Source organism: Schistocerca piceifrons, chromosome 1 (assembly GCF_021461385.2).
Source record: "Schistocerca piceifrons isolate TAMUIC-IGC-003096 chromosome 1, iqSchPice1.1, whole genome shotgun sequence".
Lineage (NCBI taxonomy): Eukaryota > Metazoa > Arthropoda > Insecta > Orthoptera > Acrididae > Schistocerca > Schistocerca piceifrons.
The window spans coordinates 15,091,723-15,117,761 of record NC_060138.1 but is presented as its reverse complement, the minus strand read 5'-3'; the positions used below and the strand labels follow the sequence as shown (position 1 = coordinate 15,117,761).

At 38.8% G+C, this 26,039-nt stretch overlaps 1 protein-coding gene across 5 annotated transcripts in view; it reads right to left on the bottom strand.

Moving 5' to 3' along the window:
- The window catches only part of LOC124712172 (AH receptor-interacting protein), a 179,463-nt gene that overhangs the window by 3,480 nt on the left and 149,944 nt on the right, over nucleotides 1–26,039 (bottom strand). For 3 of the 5 annotated variants that reach the window (XM_047242470.1, XM_047242500.1, XM_047242486.1), the window contains 2 exons: nucleotides 16,466–16,608; nucleotides 11,208–11,661 (listed from right to left, as the gene is read on the bottom strand). In XM_047242470.1, the coding sequence (XP_047098426.1) occupies nucleotides 11,459–11,661; nucleotides 16,466–16,608 (346 nt within the window). In that variant the 3' untranslated portion in view covers nucleotides 11,208–11,458. Of the gene's footprint in view, nucleotides 1–11,207; nucleotides 11,662–12,651; nucleotides 13,605–16,465; nucleotides 16,609–26,039 lie in introns of those variants that run through there. The other 2 variants (XM_047242478.1, XM_047242493.1) reach the window with 2 other exon arrangements.

Here is a 26,039-nt window from a genome sequence, read left to right as displayed (position 1 = left end):
GGCAGTTTAAAATTACAGTTTGGTGTAGGTAAGTGTCGTTTGAATTCCACAGTTGAACAACACACAATACCTTCAACATAATTTTATTTATTTATCTATATCACAAGAATATGTCACAATAGTAAGATAAAATATTTAAAAAAGTTAATGTTTCTTCACAATACAATAAATTACAAAATATTGTAACCATATCCACATATAAATATGATAGCGGTAAGTTCTTAGTGCAATATAAATAATGAATGGAGCAACAGTAACAACTCATTACATAACTGAGGCACATAAACAGGGCTGAAAACATTATTAAACTTTCAGGCAACATCCTTTTTTAGAGTAGTTAAGAGCTAGCTAGCAAAGACACAAAGACAAAGAGACACACACACACACACACACACACACACACACACACACACACACACACAAACAACATTTCCAGATCATTTATGTGCCTATCAATCACTCAATACCTCAACTACATGGAGAGTATTATAGTAATACGAGCTAAGAAGTTAATTTAACTGTAAGGCATTATGTACTAGCAGGTCACTAAGTTAAACTTATTAAATGAATCGAGATAATGTTTCCACCTTGCTTAGATTTGTGGTCAACGTAGGTTAAGCATAACAGAGAGAATGATCCAACAAGCATCCAGCTGAACTACTCAAGACATTAGTGCCAGTGGTAGAACCACTCACTAAATAGTAATATAAATATAGTAGAGGGAAATATTCCACGTGGGAAAAATATATCTAAAAACAAAGATTATGTGACTTACCAAACGAAAGCACTGGCAGGTTGATAGACACACAAACAAACACAAACATACACACAAAATTCAAGCTTTCGCAACCAACGGTTGCTTCATCAGGAAATAGGGAAGGAGAGAGAAACACGAAAGGATGTGGGTTTTAAGAGAGAGGGTAAGGAGTCATTCCAATCCCGGGAGCGGAAGTACTTACCTTAGGGGGCAAAAAGGACAGGTATACACTCGCGCACACACACACACACACACACACACACACACACACACACACACATATCCATCCACACATACACAGACACAAGCAGACAGAAAATGTGAGGTGAATTCAGGATGCATATGGAAACCTAAGGGTTTTACATATGAGTATACCATTTGAAACGAAGCTGGTAACTTGCAATCTATCTGTCGAGATACTTCTCTAAAAGTCCTCAAAATTACTAAGCATAGGTTTGTTTACAAGATTCAAAAGTGGCCATGCTCAAGTGCCTGTTGAGACTTGCAGAGATTACAAGGTGGAAAAATATGAGAAAAAGCGAGAAGCTGTAAGATCATTTATGAAAAGTCTGCAAGGTTGCAAAAGTCATTATAGCAGGGGAAAGACTGCTCTGATGTAAGTATTGGAAAACTTTTCAAAGCCTACAATGAAGAGAGAGTTTCAGAAGGGCAGCTGGACTTTCTTTTACAAAATTTTTAGCAGTCAATTCAACATAGGATTTTCCAGACCTACTGTAGATGACTGTGGCACTTGCCTGCAACTTGATGTCAAAATAGAGGAGGTTAAGAAAGACACTGATAGGAAGAAGCAACTGGAGAGAGAGAAAACAATTCATGCTTTTTTCAAGACTTGAATATTAAAGATGATAATTGTTTCTTGATTTATTATGACTGTCGATAGAAATCTTGTTCTTCAAAAACTTAGTGACCAATCTGTGTGTTACAGTGGGCAATTGTATTGCTACCATCTGTCTGTCACGGAAGGTTTGTCAAGTGATTGCCTGAACCCTGATATGTTACAATATACACTTGGACTACAGATCAGTGAAAGAAATCACCTAATGAAGTCGTATCAGTTATTTTTAATGAGCTGAATTGTCTCCACATGGCATATTATAAGAATGCAATGATTTGCAGCTGATGGGTGCACCAGCCTAAACGAGAACATTGACATTCTTACTATGTGCGGAAAGTCACTGCGTGATCATGCACCCACTGGCATCACAAAAATGAAACTAGTTTTTTCCATTACTGGTCATTCCTTCTTGCCTGCTGACCGTGTTTTTGGAATGGTTGAGGAAAGGTGTAAAAAGACCAAAAATCATTTTAAGTGCTGCAGAATACCACACTGAAGGTGGTAAAGCAGGACAGGAAACCATTAAACTGGAAACTTGCAGCTCAAGAGTCAGTAAAGTCAGCTGCACAGTTACACTTCAAGATCTCTCAGTGCAAGGGAATCATTATGCATAAAACTGGAAATGGGAACATTCTTTTCCAAGGTGATCTTCCATATCACTTGGAAACTGGTACAGCAAAGCCAATAATAAATAAAGGAAAATATTTACATGATGTACAACACGGAGATATTGGTCTCAGAATCACTGTGAAAGAAGGCAAACTACAGAATGTGAATAAACTTCTTCAAAATCATTTTGGTACAGCTTGGTGAGACATAAAAAAGTGAAGTGGTTCAAGGAAGTACTTAATAGCACAAGAAAACCCCTCGCAGCAATGAAAATTGTGATGAGTGTGAGTGCCTCAGTGATCCAGGGTTTTGCTGACCAAGTGGAGATTGTGCCTGCGGAAATTAATTGTTAATTGCTAGTTAGAAATTAAACCTATGTTTTAAATTTTTCAGTTGTTTTCGTTTTAAGAACTATTATTTATGCCTTTTCATTAAAACCTAATACGAAATTTAGTTATACTTCATTTGTATTCTTAAGAGTGTGCATCCTATTTGAAATTTAACATTTTCTTATTAGTCCTTCTAATTGTAATTTAGCAGTAATGATCAAATTGTATGACAATGTACATTTTTGATTAAAAACTCTAAACACATTCATTCCAAAAACAGACTTCTATTGTTATTTTTCAATCAAAAACAAACAACAAATTTCCAAACAAACACTGCCATCCTGATTTTCAACAACAAAATTTAAACATTTAATGTGAAATAATATTGATAACAGGTTTTTAAGAGTGATTCTGCGCGGATTAAGCTAATTTAAGTGTAAAAGGTTCCAAATAATTTACACACAAATGCAGAGCCACTTGTGAAAGCAGCCACATATGTTATTAACTGAATTACATTCTCCACCAGGGTTTCAATTACCTCTTGTCATGCCCTGAAATGAGAAATGTCCTGCCCACTATCCTTCCCACCCCACCTACCGTGGTATTCCACCGTCCACCGAACCTACACAATATACTCGCCCATCCTTACACAACCCCCAATCCCTTACCTCATGGCTCATACCCCTGTAATAGACCTAGATGCAAGACCTGTGCCATACATCCTCCTACCACCACCTGCTCCAGTCCGGTCACTAGCATCACCCATCCCATCAAAGGCAGGGCTACCTGTGAAACCAGTCATGTGATTTACAAGCTAAGCTGCAACCTTTGTGCTGCATTCTATGCAGGCGTGACAACCAACAAGCTGCCTGTCCACATGAACGGCCACCAACAAACTGTGGCCAAGAAACAAGTGGACCACCCAGTTGCTGATCATGCTGCCAAACATGATAACTCTCACCTTAATAACTTCTTCATCGCCTGTGCCATATGGATCCTTCTCACCAGCACCAGCTTTCCTGAATTGCGCAGGTGGTAACTTTCCCTGGAATACATCCTACATTCCCGTAACCCTCAACCTTCGTTCCCATTCCAGCACTACACAGCCGTCATTTCACCACCACACCCAGTCTTTTAATTTCTTTTATTTCTCTCCTTTACGCTACTTACCCTCTCCCCCCTCTGCACCTTCTCTCCCGCCCTCCGTCTAAACTGCAACACTTGACTGTCCACCACTCCCACCATACTATCCCTCCCCCTCCCTGCTCCAGCCTCCTCCTTAACCCCACCCAGTCGCCATTCCCATCATGCACTGATGCTGCTGTTCGCAGTGTGGTCTCAACTATCTGAGACTGCTGATGTGTGTGTGTGTGTGTGTGTGTGTGTGTGTGTGTGTGTGTCTACTGCTGACAAAGGTCTTAATGGCCAAAAGCTTTAATTGTGTGAATCTTTTTATTGTGCCTATCGCGACTCAGCACCTCCGCTATATGGTGAGTAGCAACTTTCCTTCTCTGGTATTGTTACATTCCATCCTGGATTTTCCATTGTTTGATTTGAGTCATTAACTGGTCTTTTAATTAGTCTATGTACACTGGAAATTTCAGTTACTTTACTTGCTAGAGTTTGTCTAAGCCTGTTGTGATCACACAATGTATAGTCTGAAGATGGCAAATTCTGTCTCATTTAGATGAAAAATATGTATTATATTATATAGGCATGCTGCCTGCCTTGTGGGCTTGTCATTTATGCAATAGATGTTAATAGATCTTTATATATTTATGAAATGGTTAACATTTCTATTTTTAAATCTTACGTCCGTATTACACCGGCAAATATTAATATTCTGTAATCTTTGTGTTTAAGTAGCAAGTGTGTTAGTCTCTTCAGCAACTAAAAAAACAAGCCTTCATTGTGATTTGAGTGGCAGTATACTGAAGCAACATTTTGGCAACATTATGGCCGCAGCTTCAAATTTTGTCTCTATGCACAGTTCACTTACATCTATGACCTTATACATTAGGTTCGTAATATTTTTTGCCACAGTAGTGGGTGGGCAATTCATAACCAAATGGTATACGTAATTTTGGTTCTGCATTGCTAAGTCAGTGTTCATTACTGAAAGCACACTGCAGTTTAAGTTTTGAAGTCAATACTTAAGTTTAATAACTGTATTCTTAAGAGACTGCACATTATTGTGCAAAAACATTACACACAAGTGTTCTAATAGAGAGCTGGTCCATTTCCTTAGTTTTCCTGATTATCAACTTTATTATGACAGTGGTGTCACAGGTTTATTATGTTGTTCCTCTTTACTGTTTTTCTCATAACTGCATGTATTTAACATTATCAATTTTGTGTTTCTATAATTAAGATGGAGGCCGCATCTTGCATGTCATACCTAGTTCAGACTTACATCTTTAAGTATGCGGATGGTTAGGAAAGTAACCACCATTCCAGCATGATGCTACAATTTGTGTGTAGAGCGCTGCCATTGTCACATCTGTAGGTTCTCCGATTCTAGCTGTGGAAGTATGAACCTTATTCTTTTGCACATTCAGTTCTTATAACCTCGAAACATGAGTGTCATAATAAAAAATCCCACAAAAAGCGAGCAGTAATAAGGTTTATTTCAGTGCAAAACTTTTCAGCATCATACATTCATCATCAGTTGTGTATTTTATATGACGGGGACTTTATGAGTGACGATGTTGTGTGGCAATGGACCCAATTTTTTTAAAAGTGAGAGAACAAACATTCTAAATGATTAATGGAAAATCTCATATAAGATGTGAAACAAATACTAACAAAGAGATAGAGGGGCTGGCCAGTACTTACCTCAGCTCAGTACAGCCGATAGATACACATAAAACAGAACTGAAAATTTACATTCCTAGCTTTCGGAACTTTGTTCCTTCATCAGGGAGGAGAGAGGGGAAAAAAGGGAAGAAGGGAAAGTGGATTCAGTTACTCACAACCCAGGTTATGAAGCAACAGGGAAAGGTAAACAGGGAGGGTGGCAAGGATGGAGGCATGGTTGTCAGAGGGAAGCCAAAGATATTCTACTGTAAGTACTGTGCCAGCTTCAACCAAAGAGGATGCATACAGAAGTAAAGAGGTATATGGTATAAAGATAAACACAACTACGTAGGATGAAAAGATGCGTGATGGCTAAAGAGGAAAGGGAAAGAGGAGAAGACTGAAGAGTGAATGGGAGTGAGGTTGTTTAACGTAGGTTCAGTCCAGGGGGATGGCGGGATGAAAGGATGTGTTGGAGTGCAAGTTCCCATCTCCGCAGTTCAGAGGGACTGGTGTTGGGTGGGAGAAGCCAAATGGCACATACGGTGTAGCAGGTTCCTAGGTCCCTAGAATTATGCTGGAGGGCATGCTCCGCTACTGGGTATTGGGCATCTCCTAGGCGGACAGTTCGCCTGTGTCCGTTCATGCGCTCAGCCAGTTTGGTTGTTGTCATGCCGATGTAAAAGGCTGTGCAGTGCAGGCATGTCAGTTGATAAATGACGTGTAGTTTCACACGTAGCCCTGCCTTGAATTGTGTACGTTTTACCAGTAGCGGGGCTGGAGTAGGTGGTTGTGGGCGGATGCATGGGGCAGGTTTTGCAGCGGGGTCGGTTACAGGGGTAGGAACCGCTGGGTAGAGAAGGTAGTCTGGGAATATTGTAGGGTTTAACAAGGATGTTACGGAGGTTAGGGGGGCGACGAAAGGCAACTCTGGGTGGTGTGGGGAGAATTTTGTCAAGGGATGATCTCATTTCAGGGGTTGACTTGAGAAAGTTATATCCCTGGCGGAGTAATTTGTTGATGTTTTCGAGGCCAGGATAATATTGGGTGACAAGGGGGATACTTCTGTGTGGTCTGGGGGTAGGAACATTGTTGTTGGATGGGGAGGAATGTATTGCTCGGGAAATCTGTTTGTGGACAAGGTCTGCAGGATAGTTGCGGGAGAGGAAAGCACTGGTCAGGTTATTGGTGTAGTTGTTGAGGGATTCGTCACTGGAGCAGATACGTTTGCCACGAATACCTAGGTATTCGTGGCAAACGTATCTGCTCCAGTGACAAGGGGGATACTTCTGTGTGGTCTGGGGGTAGGAACATTGTTGTTGGATGGGGAGGAATGTATTGCTCGGGAAATCTGTTTGTGGACAAGGTCTGCAGGATAGTTGCGGGAGAGGAAAGCACTGGTCAGGTTATTGGTGTAGTTGTTGAGGGATTCGTCACTGGAGCAGATACGTTTGCCACGAATACCTAGGTATGTTCCTACCCCCAGACCACACAGAAGTATCCCCCTTGTCACTGGAGCAGATACGTTTGCCACGAATACCTAGGTATTCGTGGCAAACGTATCTGCTCCAGTGACGAATCCCTCAACAACTACACCAATAACCTGACCAGTGCTTTCCTCTCCCGCAACTATCCTGCAGACCTTGTCCACCAACAGATTTCCCGAGCAATACATTCCTCCCCATCCAACAACAATGTTCCTACCCCCAGACCACACAGAAGTATCCCCCTTGTCACCCAATATTATCCTGGCCTCGAAAACATCAACAAATTACTCCGCCAGGGATATAACTTTCTCAAGTCAACCCCTGAAATGAGATCATCCCTTGACAAAATTCTCCCCACACCACCCAGAGTTGCCTTTCGTCGCCCCCCTAACCTCCGTAACATCCTTGTTAAACCCTACAATATTCCCAGACTACCTTCTCTACCCAGCGGTTCCTACCCCTGTAACCGACCCCGCTGCAAAACCTGCCCCATGCATCCGCCCACAACCACCTACTCCAGCCCCGCTACTGGTAAAACATACACAATTCAAGGCAGGGCTACGTGTGAAACTACACGTCATTTATCAACTGACATGCCTGCACTGCACAGCCTTTTACATCGGCATGACAACAACCAAACTGGCTGAGCGCATGAACGGACACAGGCGAACTGTCCGCCTAGGAGATGCCCAATACCCAGTAGCGGAGCATGCCCTCCAGCATAATTCTAGGGACCTAGGAACCTGCTACACCGTATGTGCCATTTGGCTTCTCCCACCCAACACCAGTCCCTCTGAACTGCGGAGATGGGAACTTGCACTCCAACACATCCTTTCATCCCGCCATCCCCCTGGACTGAACCTACGTTAAACAACCTCACTCCCATTCACTCTTCAGTCTTCTCCTCTTTCCCTTTCCTCTTTAGCCATTCACGCATCTTTTCATCCTACGTAGTTGTGTTTATCTTTATACCATATACCTCTTTACTTCTGTATGCATCCTCTTTGGTTGAAGCTGGCACAGTACTTACAGTAGAATATCTTTGGCTTCCCTCTGACAACCATGCCTCCATCCTTGCCACCCTCCCTGTTTACCTTTCCCTGTTGCTTCATAACCTGGGTTGTGAGTAACTGAATCCACTTTCCCTTCTTCCCTTTTTTCCCCTCTTTCCTCCCTGATGAAGGAACAAAGTTCCGAAAGCTAGGAATGTAAATTTTCAGTTCTGTTTTATGTGTATCTATCGGCTGTACTGAGCTGAGGTAAGTACTGGCCAGCCCCTCTATCTCTTTGTTAGAACAAACATTCTAATGGAGAGAGGAGTGGTAGGTCTGTTGAGAGTAATGACCTTGCCAAGAAAATTGATGGAACAGCTGACACCATCTCTGAACTTGCCTGACCAATTCCTGCAAATATCTTGAATAGTTTTGTATGAGGGAGTCACGGATACATTATGCTACCAAACATTCTGCCTCAGTGGGTACCAAAATTGCTCATAGAGATCCACAAATCCATACAAATGGGCTCTGCCTTAAGACTTCCTTCATGCTACTGTGTGGGAGGACAAGGTTTTTTGAAGAGAACTGAGACTGGTGACAGCACTTTTTATATGTCTTCCCTGGTAGATTTATTACTTATTTATTTCAATAGTGATACCCTTTGCTTATAAATATGTCTTCAGTACCGTATTTACTCGAATCTAAACCGCACTCGAATCTAAGCCGCACCTGAAAATTGAGGCTCGAAATCAAGGGAAAAAAAATTCACGAATCTAAGCCGCACCTGAAATTTGAGACTCGAAATTCAAGGGGAGAAACAAAGTTGGTCCATTGTAATATTAGACACAATTTAGGTCGAATGAATGACGATACAGCTACAGTAGTGTGGTTCGAGTCGTAAGTTTAGCAGTTACGCTTTACCAGGTAGCCATTGCTGTGCGTCAGGCGCTCCGTCCATATTTATACGGGTACCGGTACCCTTCCTTTTTCACGTGCTTCATCTGGATTGAATTGATTGCTTACTTTTCTTTGATCTGATAACTGCCGTTCTCTTTGTTATAGGTGTTTACATCACTCTAAGCAGAAAATGCATTATTGTACTGTGTCATGCATTGTTTGTAGCATTCTGATAATGAGGGTTTACGGCCTGTCGCCGCTCGCGGCATGGCTTACTTTTGTGTGTGCTACAGCTGCCTTTTTTTTTAAAAAAAGAGAGAGAGAGAGAGAGGATCAACGAGAGCCAGATAATAGACTGCGTGTGGTAGATGATGTTCGGAACGAGAGTTTAGCGAAAATTTTTCTCCGTTTGTAAATCTTTGCACACTCCTCTTTAGTACATAACATTCTGCACAGAAATTAGAGTCATCTTATATTTAAAAATCTAGTCAATTGCCGTGCTTTATTTCTGACTGTATCACTATTAGGCAAAAGAATAATTCGAATATGAACATGACATGATATGTACATTCTCCCGCGTTTGCTGTTGTTTCATCTAGTTTCGTAGTTTATTAGGCAGACAGGATTTAAATGAGATAGCAGCAAACACGAAACAATACATGGCAAAATGTTTATATTCGTATTATTCTTATGATGAAGAGAATACTGCATGTGATTCACAATTCATAAAAGTTACTATTAGCAACCATATCTTCTCACAGGTAGGAAAAAATTCAGAACGTAGAGTTGGCCATATTGACAAACATCCCGAACAGTCTTGCCAGTCGGATTTTCGTAGTACATTGAAAGACTGCTACATTCGAAGATGAACAATACGGAATTTGTATTTACTTCATTGGATAATGTATGAAAATGCAGTGGTCGAAACTCGGGGCGGAGAAAAAAGCTTGTTTTCCACCTTTTTTTTTAAAATTTATTTACTGGCGCAGAGGTTTTGGCGCCAGTATTTATCTTTGTGACTGCAAAGCATGCCTGTGTAGTGCTACATATATTCGACGGACGAAGTTAGTTGTGGCGGCACCTACCAACATTTTTCAGAACTTCCTCTTACGTTGCACTCGATTCTAAGCCGCAGGCGGTTTTTTGGATTTCAAAAATCGTAAAAAAAGTGCGGCTTAGATTCGAGTAAATACAGTACTCAGTTCTTCCAATATCGATGAATATTCATTTCCATATGCAGAATTATCGATATACATAGTTCTCGTGTTAATGGGGTGGCACACAGTGCACTTTTGATCTAGATGACTTGCCTATTTTCTTTCACAGACGGATGAATTTTAAGTTCATAGTTAGTGGTGCACAGTATTGCACTTCATTCACAGAATACCATTTTTCACTATTTTTCTCACGCATTTCACACTTTTTGTTGAATAGAGTGGAGTTATCAGGATTGCAATTGCTCTTAGGTGTGCTTCAAGGACAATGTTTCAGCTTTTTTCTGGTTGTGAGTAGAGCTTGAAAACTACATTTTTTAAAAATCATTCTGTGCCAGCAAATCATATTTACATGTTAATGTGTCTCTTCTAGTATCTTAGATAATAAATCACCTTCAAATTATGTAATAGTAAGTTATTTGATTCACATAATACATTTTTCTGCTTTCTTACTGAAGTAACAGTTGTCTGAGATATTGTACATTGTACTGCTGATCAGACGAAGACAAGAGTTCAATACTAGTTTTTGCCTTTCTTGAACTACTTTCTTACTCTAGTTCTGCAACAACATGGCACAGAACACACTTCCCATTGGAATGAATATTTCATTTCTTACATTTCAGGCACTCTTCATCTTGAATTTGACTTGTATTAATGGAGCTATATCTGCTCCATTTTTGTCAATAATGGCGGCAATGACTGCAGAAGAAAGATACACTGATACATTCCTAGTCATGTGTTGGAATACAGGAAATTTCCACCGAAGCTACTTTCCAAGAGAAGATATTTTCAAGAGCCCAAGTTAAGACAATACAGTGCTCTGTAGAGTCCTTTATTTCATTTACTTGTGGCAGTCATGTCTCTAGTACATGCTGTATGTAAGACTGCCTACCGACTTATTTTTTTGTTTTCCTAAGAATTTGCTCAGTATAAAATGCTCTTAGAAATAAATCCCTATTCCCTGGCTTAACACTATATTTGCTTCCTTTGTTACCAAAATTACTTAATATCTGATGTTTCTTTGGCCTAAGAGTATAAAAATACCCATTATTAATGAAAATGACAATAACGAGCAATATAGCCCCAATTTGCTGTTACTTTGGCTCAGAATTTGAAACAGTGAACACCAATATATGCTAAATGAATACCTCTTAACTACAAAACAGCGACAGTGAAATTACTGAAGGGATTTCTTTCAGTTTATTTAAACATCGGAATGAAGCTTGTAAATGACAGAGTTAAGGCAACCCTAGCTGACTACAAATTGTTGGCTGTATTATTATTTTAATGGTCATTCTGTACATTTTACTTGAAATTAAACCACATGTCTTTGTGTCACTAGCTTTCACATGACAAATGCAGATTTGAAACTCAAGCAAAATGAATTAGTTAAATGGCCTACCATCACAGTAATGTTTTGACAGTACTGTATATTGTAACAGTAGAAGTAGTATTTTAAAAACAGTGTAGGACGAGCTTAATTGTCACAATGGAGTCAAAAATTAATACACGAATACATTAAAATATCTTTCCTTTCAGTTTTGCTCTGTCTTCTTCATTCTTTATCCGTTCCAATTCATCCAGTAACTTCAGTTCTTTCCTCACAGTCAAAGTTAAGGATGGATCTAATTCTATGACTCTCTGAAAATCAGCTCTTGCTTCGAAAGGCTTCCATGCTCCAACATTAGCTTTTGCTCTTCTAAATAAAGCTTTCACATTCCCTACAAACAAACAAAAAAAAAACAACAGCAATCCTCACATTTACTACAAAGAACAACAGAATAGTCAAACAATGGAAAACACAGGATGGCTCTAATTATTTAATTGTAATTAGAACATGGGCTAGAATGGATCTGAGTTTAAAATGCATGATATCTGGGGACATAAGTAGCCATATTGTTTTTGAAATCATTTGAGTATGGTGAGATAATGTGATATATGAGATATGTACAGTTTCACACATAAATGCTAGTAACTCGATTGGAGGCGGCTTTCCTGGGATTCATAAGCATTCAGCCCCTGATTTTGTTTAGATACCTTGATGACATGGTTGCATATGGAAGTTTGCTTGATGTTAAGTTCATCCTTACTGATGTCAGCTACGCACTTCTGTTCACATTTAACATACTAACTATTTACATAATGCAGTTGCCATCCTTTTCAACTTAGAACAGATTTTCATTTCCCTCTCAATCCCTGCAATATCCTGATCGGACCATATGCTGCTTCTGCACCCATTTCCTTACCCAATGGCTCCCGTCCCTGCGACTGACCCTCTGTAAAATTTGCCCTACGCACTCTCCAACCACTACCTATGACAGTCTGTGTACGTGGCAAAACAGCTGTAACAACCTGCGAAAGGACCATGTACCAGTTGTTATGTAAACAATGCTCAGCCTTCTACACTGGTATGTCTAACACCACATTATCAGTTAGGATGAAGAGAAATAGACCGAGGGTGTATACTGGCAACACACAGTATCCTGTAACAGAGCATGCTCTACAACATGACAGTCATGACTCATGATCTCAGTCCTATTTCACCACACATACCATATGGATTTTTCCCTCCGAGAGCAGATTCTCAGAACTCAGCGAATGGGAACTTTCATTACAAGTAGTCCTCAGGTCTCACAACTCAGCTGGCTGTATTTTATGTTAATTATTTTCTGACTTGTCTACCCCCCCCCCCCCCTCCCCCCGTCCCCTCTACCATGTATAAGATACTTAGCTTTCCGCTCTTATTAACTCTTTCACAATGTTTTGTCAGTAATATCTGTCTTGTTTATTACCATATCTTCCACTTTTATACTTCAAGGTGAGGTCCCCAGCAATCAGTCTTTCCTTCTCATCCCATCTGGCAAGTTCCCATGACTTGACGTTCTGGGTGACTTCTCAAAACTCTCCCCATTTCCTAAACGTCATCAGTCCTTTCCTGTTATCCCTGTTTCTTCCCCTTTAATCTGTCTGCCAAGAGGAGTAGCCACTGCATCTGGAAGCTTACCTTCGATGTGTGTTTTCTCCTACCACTGCTTGGTGAGTAGATTGTTTTATCCATCCAATTATAAGGGGCATTCAAATGAAACCCCGTCACTAGTGTAAAGTAACACAGTAACGATTTTATTAACTCAAAAATGTAGCTATACACAGTACACATACTCAAAAATAGTCGCCAAAACTATGGCACATTTATTTCATTGTAACACTAGACAATCGATTCAATCCTTGAAGAAGCTAGTAGGCTGCTGCCGATACATGCCTGGACCCAGTCACACACTTCATTGTCCGTTGCCAATCGCTGTCCGTGAATAGCTTGTTTTAAAGCTCCAACACATGAAAGTCACACAGTGAAAGGTCGGGACTGTGCAGTGGATGCTCCAGCGTTTCGCACCAAAACTGTTGCAATGTCTTCTTCACTGCATTGGCCTTGTGTGGGCGGGCCTCGTGCCCCTCAAAGAACCATTTGCACCGTTCCACAGGATTTGAATGACTCCTGTACTCACCGTACACAGCCTTCATCCGTCGATACATTTCACAGCCTCCAACTCCCTCTGCCGCCAAAAATCAAATCTCTCCTTGTTGTTGCTGCTTACTCGCCTGCATGTTCGGCAGTGGACGATAACTTGTGTGACCACCTTCTCTTCAGCATGAAACCTCACTGGTGCTATGCAACATCAAACAGTGTGCACGCGTCAGTCTCTCTATCAACAGGTGGTGCCACCATACCCGCAGTTATGTGGTGCCACCTTATGTGTAAGGCAAAAGGCAGATACACTGATCAAGATTCATTTGAATAAACCTCATGTATTATACTTTCAGGAACTATATAAAGCTTGTGTGTTGTTTTAAACTAAAAAGAAAAACATTCAAAATTCTAAAAAAATTGTTACTAGAAACTTGGTTTGGCTCATCACAGAGGCATGGATTAGCAAACTGTTCTGAAATCCATTAAAATATTCTGGTCGTACCTAACAGTTAGGTTAAACACACAAAACGTTTTGTATATTCAACTCATAGTTTCTCAAAATAGATGGTGGGTCACTAGCAAAACAAATTTCCATTCTTTTGTTCTCAAAACAATACACAACTAGTCAAGTTGTGGTGCACTTTTCTCCCAGCAAGAGACAGACATACATCACAGGGTATGCCCTATTGTTACCCTCATAAATAAACACTTTCTCCATCATGAGTTTCTGGAATTATGTTTGCCATGACCTTGCAGTGGGTTACACCCAACATAATATGTTTGCTTGTGGCCCCAACACATATGCTTTCTTTTTGAAGTGTGATGTGCTAGCACACTGTATTCCTAATTGATATTCTTGTCTGCACTTTCAGTTTGCTCGTTTCATATTTCTCTCCATGATGTAAAAGTATATTCTGTGTCATCTTTTTCATCAGGTACATTTGCTAAATACTCTTAAGGGTACTGGAAGAGTCTGGGCATAGAGGAAGTTCCTGCCTTAATTTGCTCTCATTCGCAACACAGCCTTAAAGATGTAAAGCTCTGGATTATTGACGGTGAGTTGAGAACACTGTCGGATTTTCATCTCAGCAGTCTCTGCTTGGAGTCATCAGTGTAAATAGTCCTAACGTTACTGAGACAACTTAAAAATTCAGATTACACTTGCCTACAAACTTAATCTGGAGCATCACATTCTTTGTGCTCTGTCAAATTCATAAACAGCCTAGCTCTAGCAATTCTTTCCCTGGATTAGGACACCACATCTTTATTTGTGATGTGCCCCTTTGCTTGGATACCTACAGCTCATGTTCTACAACTTAGAAAGACATATTTAGATGATGTTCAACCAATGTGATTAAATACTGGTGACTGCATTGCATCAAATGACTTGACCTTATAACCATGCCACATTGTAAGAAACTTTTGCAGGATGGAGAATGAAAGCTAGATGTTCCATAGGTGACAGCCTAATGTCTCCATGGTGACAGCTGTCCAGTATTCTTAGACAAGTTCTTGATGGCTGAGAGATCATATATTTATGATCCAGCTGGTATCAGACAATGACTTTCTAAAACAATACAGAAGACTTGTCTGTATACAAAGTCCTGCTCCTGAGTCACTTTAAAATATTTAGAGGCTTTAACATTGTTGTTTTACGACCTTTCAGGTGTGATAACCAGACACTTTTCTCTTCAACTATGCAGCCAAGGAATCTTACAAATTTCTTAAAAGTGAGAATGATGTCTCCCAGTTGCAGTGCCAATACATAAAACCTTGATGCACACGATTTAACATTAACACATGCGTACTTTTCTCATGCGACAACACAAAACCATGGCTTCCACTCAACCCTCCAGTCTCCTCCTCCTCCTCATTTGTGCATGAGAGCCAGTGGTCTTAAGACTGGAGCCAGAACAGAAGATTGTTAAATCATGTACAAATGGAGAGCAATTCAAAAGATTCCTCACAGTTGATACTATTGCTGTCAATTGCTCCAGCAAAAGCATGACAACATGCTTCTCTGGGGAGCTTGTCCATGAGAACGTAACTAATTCAAAATATGTGATATTTTTATTTTTTTTACAAGGAACAATTACAACATAACTGGGAAACAATTACAGAACCACCAATTTTTGCACATCTAATAGGATATCATACTGCGTTCTGAACATCTAGAAATATATCTTATAAAACTGTGGCCAGTGTACAAAAGCCTACTGTGTTTGCCTTTCCAGTAGTGTCAGTTTATTGAGAATTACGTCATCTGCTGAATCCATACTATACTTATGCTAATCGTATGCTTTAAAGTCTTTCAATTCAGCTGATGAGAGCCATAATACATAAACTATTTATGTCTGTGTAATCTTCCATTGGTTTCAAGAGAAAGATGGTGGTTGCCCATCTCTAGGAATTAAGAGTATTCACCTTAGATCCAAATTCAGTTAAAAAGAGTGGGAATGTGTTCTTTTGAGATTAATATTTATATTATTTAACATAATCTAGCAGTGGTGCTGTACTGTAGAGAGTGCATGTCCAACAATGTAGAGGTAGATGTATGACTGTACTACAAATTAGATAAAATAAAATTCAGATAGCATTTCCCCTGCCAATGCTCAATGATGGAGGTCTGTGATGGTGTTTAGTCTGTGAAAGCACCTTGCCATAAACAGACTGTATGGGGAAGTTACCACTCCGATGTTAGTAGTGTAAGAGGGACATCTGAAAAGTAGTGTGAGCTCCAAATAAGTGGAATGCCCTTTGTTAAGGACCATATGTGACTAAGCACAACTATATAGGATGGTCATTAGAAGGGTATGTGTGGTGGTGGAAGCAGCAATTTAATGATTTGAATTTCAGACAGAGCAAACTGGAAACTGAGGTCATGTGAAAAATCAAACATTAGTTTTCATAGACCACAATTAGTTTAACATTGTTATATAAGTAAAACCATGACAAAAATTACAGTTTCATTAAATTATTCATGCTTACATCAACACTCTGACTTGCATTAGTAATTCTAAAAAAATTTTTATTTATAACAGTTCATATCAATACGTTACCTGGATCATCCTTTAGAACTGTGCTGCAGTGTTCAATCACTTGATAATATTCTCTTTTGTACAACTTGCACTGTGAATAATTTAACAGCAGTGGTATTTTCATCTTATTAAGCTCATTCCATTCTTCATCACCAGGTTTTTCACTAAATAAACAAGAAAAATCATTCTTATGAAGAACAATTGAATTTATCGTCACACAGTACAACACAAAAATTAAATTTGCGGTATCTAGATCCCTGCAGAAACATGCTGAAATGTGTGCAGACATCTGTGATGTATATACGCATACTGAAGCAATGAATGGAAATTGGCCATAATTTGAACTCAGGTCTCCTGCTCACAAGGTAGATACAATAACCGTTATGCCACAATGGCATAACGACTTTGCACAACTGCACAGACTATTCTAGCATGCCTCCCTCTTCAATCAAAATTCCCAATCACAACTCATCCCACTTGTTATTCCCCCTAAACTGCTAGACCTGTGTTCGAATTGCAGCCTAGGCACAAATTTTCATTCGTCACTTCATTCTGCGTATATACATAATAAATGTTTAAGTATTTCCACTACACTAACAATATAAAAATCTTCACTTCTCATCCGATAACAGACATAACAAAAGTATCAATAATTTTTCAGGAAGATATAAGAAAATGAGAATGTTTCCCACAATATAAGTTTTCCAATTTGAACTTACAAACTTATATATGATAGTGGAATCTTTGCCTATGGTGATCTACTGCTTTTGCTAACGTAAGACACTGAAATTTTTAAATCAGTAACTGTAACTGTTATGGAAATGGATCCATATTTCTAAGCAGTAAGAATGCTTGTGACTAAAGAGTGTAGTTACAAATATCCAACATGTCAAAAAGCAAAAGCAAAATTAGTACCTATGGACTTCTCTAAAACTTAGGCCAACACACAAAGAGAGTTTATGTATGGCATGTCTTGTGTTTCTTTGGTGCTGTTGATGACTGTCAAGATCACCATCCCCCAACCTCAAGTTACAAGTAATATACATTAATGAGTGATCTCAATGGCAAGCTGTTGCACAGTCAAAGTTGGCAACAGCAAAAGAAATGAACAGAACAGCAAAAATTACAAGGTGTAATTTTATAAAACTAAACACAATTTCCAAAACCAAACTCTGATGTGCCTGGAGGTCAAGGTTTATAATCTGTGTTTTTGACGGCCACCTGTAAAATTCTTTCAAAAACCTGTTTCTGGTACAAAACTAGAACCATCAAAGTGGGCACCAAAGGCAAAAATAGAAGCCTTACCTCTTTGTAGTTACACAACTAGTTTTGGCTCAAAAAGTCCTTTTCGAATTCATAACAAAGATTATGGTCCAAGCAAGAGAAATGTTGACTTGATTTCACAATTCTTTTTATTGTTCCTAAAAATTTTCACCTTTAAAATTTGTACACCTTTACATGCGTTCAAAACAATTTGGAAACACGTCCACATCTTGAAAACACAGTTTTGGAAGAGGGACTCAAGAGCTTCCTGGCACGATGGAAGTCGCTATCCACTGCCCCACCCATCCAGCCCCCCCCCCCCCCCCCACCTTCTTTTACATGATGATGATGTTGTGTCTTTAATCTGAAGACTGGTTTGATGCAGCTCTTCATGCTGCTCTACCCTGTGTAAACGTCTTCATTTCTGTATAACTACTGCAACCTACATCCGGAATAACTACTGCTTCCTATACTTGTCTCTTTGTCACCCTCTGCAATTTTTAACTCCACACCCCCATACGGTTCACTTCAATACTAAATTGACAAATCCTTGATGTCTCAGAATATTCCCTGTCAACCACAATCAATCCCTTCTTTTAGCCAAGTTATGCCATAAATTCTTTTCTCCCCAATTCTACTCAGTAGAATTAGTTACGTGATCTGTTCATTTCATGTTCAATATTCTTCTGTAATACCACATCTCAAAAAGTTTCTATGCTCTTCTTGCCTGAACTACTACTTGTTCACTGTTCACTTCTGTGCAAGGCTATACTCTAGACAAATGTGTTCGGAAAAGACACTGTAAAACAAATTGACATCCAATATTAACATATTTCGCTTCTTCAGAAACGCTTTTTTTGTCACTGTCTGTCTGTATTTTATGCCCTCTTTACTTCAGCCATCAAAAGTTATTTTGTTCCCAAAATAGCAAAACTCATCTATTACTTTTGGTGTCTCATTTCCCAATCTAACTCCCTCAGCACTGTCTAAATTTAACTAGGCTACATTCCATTACATAGTTTTGCTTTTGTTGGTGCTCATCTCAAATCATCCTTTCAAGACACCATCCATTCCTTTTGACTGTACTTCTAAGTCCTTTGCTGTCTCTTCGACAGAATTACAGCCTCTTCTTCTCCAAATTTTTCTTTCCTTTCTTTACTGCTTGCTCTCAGTGTACAGACTGCACAGCACTGGGGAGAACACTGCAAACATGTCTCACTCCCTTCTCAACCACTGCTTCCCTTTCATGCCCTCTGACTCTTATAACTGCCATCTGGTTTCTGTAATGTTTCACTCCCTATATTTTACCCCTGATACATTTAGAATTCAATGAGTGTATCCTAGTCGACTGTGTCAAAAGCTTTCTCTAAAAACAATAAATGTAGGAACTAAAAAACTATAAATGTAGGAAGTCTAGGATGGATTAACAACAATATTATGAAACGGATAGATCGCTACTCATCGTATACAGGAGACAGTGAATCGCAGACAGGTGCAACAAAAATGCTGCGATACATTTTAACGTTTTACTTCTTATGATGTATAAGACACCCCCCCACCCCCAACAAAAGACCTAAGCAAAAACAAGGCACCTGGAGCAAGCAACATACCCTCTTTCGTACTTTAGAAGGCTTATTGGCTGAAATATGTAGCAGTCTTTGCATTGTGCCTATGTGTATCTCAATGTTTCCTGTATGTGGTGTGTGGCTATCTATCAATTCATAATATTCAAGCTGTAAATGTAGTCATTTGTGATTGACAATACCCACTAACTGTTGTACTATATTTTCTTTTCCAATAAAAGGAGAGCATAACTAGGTTTCAGGACCACAGTCCCATATTTAGCTGCAACTGAAAAATTACAGCTAAATTTAATGATCATACATATTAATAAACACTAAGAAAATCAGCAGAACTAGTAGTAACCTTCTAAAGTGGATACCACAATACATACAGAATATCCATATCCTGGCATTCTCTTCAGAATGTTACTTCAAGTAGGGTTAGTATTGGCTCATGTGTTCCAGCATTTCTCAGCAGTTTGGTTTCCAGTTTGATCTTACCTGAAGTCTGTTTCTAACTGTTTTTCCATTCTTCTATAAATAATGCAGTATTTTTCAAGCATGAATTACAACACTCACACCTTTCAGCACCTGCTTTCTTTGGTATTTCCCTTGTCTCATGCATCTTGCACACAAAAAGTGGAATAGTTTTGTCATGACTAGCTCGTTCAAGGATATCACCTGTTCTGTTGGAATACTGTCTACTCCAGGGACCTTGTTTTGGCTTAGGCCTTTCAGTGCTCTGGTAAATTCTTCTCACAATATCATATCCCACATTTCATCTTCATCTACTTCTCCCCTTTCTAAAATACTGGCTTCAAGCTCATATGCTTTGCATAGTACCTTTATATACTACTACAGTCTTCCAGCTTTCCCTTCTTTACTTTGTACTTCCTAACGGCAGTATCTATCTTCCCCCAGTTCTACATGCTTCTCTAGACTTGATTTTGGTCACTGGCCATTCCTGCTTATCCATTTTGCACTTTCTGTCAATCTCATTTTTTAGATATCTAATTCCCTTTTGTCTGCTTCTTTTGCTGCATTTTTATCTACTGTGATACCCAAGGATTGCTACTAGGCCTTGTATTTTTACCTATTTGATACTCTGCTTCCTTCACTATTTCATCTCTCAAAGCGACCCATTCATCTTCTAGCATATTCCTTCCCCTGTTACAGTAAATTGTTGCCTGATGCTCCCTTCAGAACTCTCAACCAGCCTTGGTTCTCTCAACTTATCCAGATCCCATCTCCTTAATTTCCTACCTTTTTTTTAAATTCTTTATTTTTAACCTAGAGTTCATAACCAGTATATAAGGGTCAGCATTCACACCTGCCCTGGAAGTGTTTTACACACACACGTAAATGCATCTCATGCACATATAGCTGCAGTCTCTGGTAACTGCCAAGCAGTGTGGCTTCAGTTGCCAGAGACTGCAGTTTGTGTGTGTGTGTGTGTGTGTGTGTGTGTGTGAGAGAGAGAGAGAGAGAGAGAGAGAGAGAGAGAGAGAGAGAGAGAGAGAGAGAGAGAGAGAGATCAATTTTTGACAAATGCCTTGCTGGCCGAAAGCTTATTTGTGACAATCTTCAATCTTTTTGTTGTGTCTATCTGTGACTCAGCAATGCTGCTGTATGGTGAGTAGCAACTTTCCTTTTCATAATATTGTTCCCAGTACTATGAGACATGATTAACACACACACACTTCTATGAAAATTTGTAACTTGTTGCGAATTTCAAATTTTTATCTTTGTGGAAGGACTCCTAACTGTCAGCTATGACATTAATGCATGAAATTCTTAAACTGTCAAAATATTTGTAAATAAAGATGAAATAATCTAAAACTTTTTTGTTATTTAGAAATTATTTTTTCAAAAACCCCCATCCTAAATGTGCTAAAAACTTCATGGTACATTAGTTGGTCTTTGTACTTGGAGAATGTACAACAGAGTGGGCAATGCTTGTCTGTAAAAATATGAGAAATTTTTTAGGTAGACCTTTACTCTCAAAGTCGAAAAATCATGGACACTTAAATATTTAGATTGATTGGTGATATTAAGTAAATGTCATGCAAAACTGGTATTTATGAATCAAAATAATTACTTTACAATGTTATAAATGGGTGGGAAAACAATTCATAATTTTGTTCAAAAGCATTTTATAACAAAAATGAATTACAAAATGAAACTTCCTGGCAGATTAAAATTGTGTGCTGGACCGAGACTCAAACTCGGGACCTTTGACTTTCACGGGCAAGTGCTCTACCAACTGAGCTACCACAGCATGACTCACGACCTGTCCTCACAGCTTCAATTCTGTAAGTACCACGTATCCTACCTTCCAAACTTAACTGAAGCTCTTCTGCGAACCCTGCAGAACTAGCACTCCTGGAAGAAAAGATATTGCAGAGTCATGGCTTAGCCACAGCCTGGGGGTGTTTCCAGAATGAGATTTTCACTTTGTAGGAGAGTGTGCCCTGATATGAAACTTCCTGCCAGATTAAAACTGTATGCCAGACCAAGACTCGAACTCGGGACTCAGTTGGTGGAGCACTTGTCCGCGAAAGGCAAAGGTCCCGAGTTCGAGTCTTGGTCTGGCATACAGTTTTAATCTGGCAGGAAGTTTCATATCAGGGCACACTCTCCTACAAAGTGAAAATCTCATTCTGGAAACACCCCCAGGCTGTGGCTAAGCCATGTCTCCGCAATATCCTTTCTTTCAGGAGTGCTAGTTCTGCAAGGTTCGCAGGAGAGCTTCTGTAAAGTTTGGAAGGTAGGAGATGAGGTACTGGCAGAAGTAAAGCTGTGAGTACTGGGCGTGAGTCGTGCTTCGGTAGCTCAGTTGGTAGAGCACTTGCCCGCGAAAGGCCAAGGTCCCGAGTTCGAGTCTCGGTCTGGCACACAGTTTTAATCTGCCAGGATGTTTCATATCAGCACACACTCCACTGCAGAGTGAAAATCTCATTCTGGAGATACAAAATATTTATATGCATTTTTCTGTTTACAATTTTATTCACAAATTGTTATTGTCTTGTGTCATGATTTTATTTCTTAATGACTTTCCATGAATTAAAATTGCCTACAATGTAACAACATTGCACTGTTGAAAAGAGTTCACCTGTGTTTTTTTTTTTTACTTTTTTTTCCCATGTGTTTCTCATTGAACTTGTACAGCTGAGATGAATTTGCACATGGCCAAGGACGATCCATCTAGAGCAGTACTTGGGAAATGGGAACTGTACACTGATCTTTTGATGATGGCCATTTGAAAGCATTAGCAGGACCATGAGGTGTCAAAGTAGATGATAATATTCTGCAGCTCATGAGAGACACTTGTTATCTTTCGCTCCCACCACTGATTTCATACGCACAAGGGAATGCAGTAGCTCGCTACAAAATCTTCTAATTTATACTATGGTCTCTGCATTTCACACACAGTAACAGTCTTCATTTTGATGAGAACCGTTCTTGAAATGTATGTGCTGCTCCAAGATGCAACCCAGTAGTGACTTGATTAAATTCCTACCACAGGCTTCACAGGAGACCCCATTTCTCTCTTCTTTAAATGGAATTCCCTTAATGCACTTTCATTTAGAAATAAGAGTTTCATGTTTGTTACTAATGTTGATATGGCATGTACAAATCTAGTATACAAATATGGCGTCATGAGGAAAGTGTAGTGACACTTTGCTCTCATCAAAAAGGCAAAAAACAAACAGTTATTTGTGTAGAGAATGCAGAAGGCGAGTGATGAAAGGTATATTGTGTATAAAGTGCAACTACTGGCTACATGAAAAGTGCGCGAAGGTAAACCTGAAGTTCGTAGATGATGATATTTCGTGGACATGCCAAGTTTGTTTATGTGCTGAAACGGCTGACTCAAAAAAAGAAGTTATAAAATTGCTACAAGAGGATATTGAGGCGTTAAAAACAGAAAATATAAACATAAAGAAAGAAAATAATAGGTTAATATGTGAAAGCAGCTCTGCATGTGTGAAATCCATCAGACAGAATCACAAGCCTCAGAAAATGAAACTATAAAACGGCTACAAATCGAATTTGAAGGAAAGAAAATGATACACTAATACAAGAAAGGCAGTGCCATGAGAATGAAAACCACCAAAAACAAATAGAGGACCACAAAATTACGTATGAGTATAAGAACTCAAAAAACATTAACATATCCCGTGCTCCATATGCAGGCTCGGACTTCAAAAACAAAATAATACCCAATGTCTCCAATGAAGACACCAAAAAGTCAACAGGTCTCTCATCAGCAGATAAATGTAAGTGTAAGACGGTGACATACACCAAAAGAAGAAACAAGCCCACAGCTGTACATGATAGCGAGTTTTTAGTAATAGGAGATTCGCTATTGAAAAATATTGTTATCCCCAACTGCGAAATCGAAGTGCAACCTCTGATTAGAGTGGAACAACTCAACAAACATTTCAAAAATATTGCAAAACATGCGGCTATAGAACAGGACACAGAACACAAATGAAATTACAAATGTGTTTTTATACATGTTGGAACAAACTCGCTTAAAAGCAACAGCGAAGATGAATTAGTGAATGAAATAAGAAACATGATTCGTGCAGCAAGAAGTCTTTCTGAAGGATCCAGGCTCATACATAGCAGAATTGTAAAAAGGAGGTCAGTGAGTGACAAATACATATCCAAAATAAACAGTGCCATCAAACAAGAGTCTGAGTGCTATCTTTACAGCCCCAAACAAATTCCTGTGTGAAAATTGTCTGGGAAAAGATAGCACACATTTAAATAGATTACGTTTGGTAACACTCAGCAGAATGTATGCAGATGTTTGTAAAATCATTAGAAACAAGGGAAACTAACATTGTATAGTGGGGGTGAAAAATCAGGGAATCTGGTACCCACAAAAAACCATTATAACAAAAAAGAATATAGGACAGAAACAAACATAGAATCAGGATATTCAATTATAAAAATAATGCACTGGAATATACAATACATAAAAAGTAAGATAACCCAATTAGAAATAATGCTGAATGAAGAAACTCCTGACATTCTAGTTCTGATAGAACATGGCCTAAATGAGCATGAAATTCTAAATCTTATTGTTGCAAATTACGATGTAACAGCTAGTTCATGCAGGAGGAATAGTAAGGATGGTGGAGCTGCTATACTAACCCATAACAATATAAACAGAAACTATATAAACATCCTTGACTTATGTAAAAAATATAACACTGAAAATGTAGTCAAAGTAACAGGTCAAAAAACAGTTTTAAGTAGTTCCTCACTGTACATCTTAAACATCTACAGACCGCCAAACGGGTGCATAGAAACATTCATTGAAAACATAGGACAGCTCTTACTTATCATCCTAAGCAAGAACAGTGCACTTGTACTACTAGGTGACCTAAACATAAACACATTGCAAGACACCAATGACAGTAGGGACCTCCTAAACACAATGAAAACATGTGGCTTGTAATATGCAAAAGCTACTCCAACACGTATAACTGCAAACTCGTGTACTCAAATAGATCACACCTTCACAAATTTAAGGTACTTTCAATACAAAAGTGAAGTTATAGAAACGGCTCTGTCAGACCATGACGCAATAAAAATATGTCTAAATCATATAACCACAAATGAACACACTTTCAAACCATCTCAATATTACATGTCCAGTAATAAAAACTAAAGACAAAAACACAAATAAAAACAAAAAATGGATAACAAAAGGCATTTTGGTCTCTAGGAACAAGATAAAAATGATGCACAGAATATATAAAACTAGCATTGATGAAAATTTTAAAGAGTACTACAGAAAATGAAAAAGAACGTATGCTAAAGTACTGCAAGCAGCCAAATGACTAGCAGCAAAACCATACATAAATAGTGCTGATAATAAAAGCAAAGCTTATTGGTCTATTATAAATACAAAACGCAAACTCTCCAACTCATAGGAACACAGCAAAATACAGTTCATGGTCATCAAAAAAACTATCACTGAACAGAATAAAAACATAAATCTCTTCAATGACTATTTTGCCACAGCAGGCCAAAATCTAAAAGAAAAAACAAATAACAAAAAATACAATAACACATGGAAAACATTTATTAATCCCCAGGGAAAAACAATGGCACTTTTCCCAGTGACAGAGGAAGAAACACTGAAGATAATAAGAAACCTAAAACAAACAAAATCATGTGGAACTGACAGAATATCAAGTATAGAAATTAAACACTGTATGTAGGAACTCAAGAAACCTCTTACACAACTAATCAATTCATCATTCCTGGAAAGAACTTTTCCAAAGTCCTTAAAGACAGCACTGATAAAACCAATAAATAAAGAGGAGGATGAATACAATCCAGAAAATTATAGGCCTACAGCTCTTTTACCAGTCATATCAAAAATATTTGAATGAACTTACACACAGAGACTTGTTGCTTTTCTGATGAAATATGAAATAATCAACAAGAATTAGTTTGGCTTCCAGAAAGATAAATGCACCACAGATGCAGTAATAGATCTCATTGAAAATATTATAACAAACTTGGACTCTAAAAACAAATGTGTAGGAGTTATGGATCTAACAAAGGCATTCAACTGTGTAAACCACAAAATGTTAGTAGAAATATTAGGAGTATATGGCATAAGAGGAAATGCAGGAGACTGGATTCTCTCATACCAGACAAACAGGAGCCAATATACTGAAATTACAAAAACTACTGGTGAAAAAAATAAGATCTAAAGCAAGAATTTTACACTTCTCTGTGCC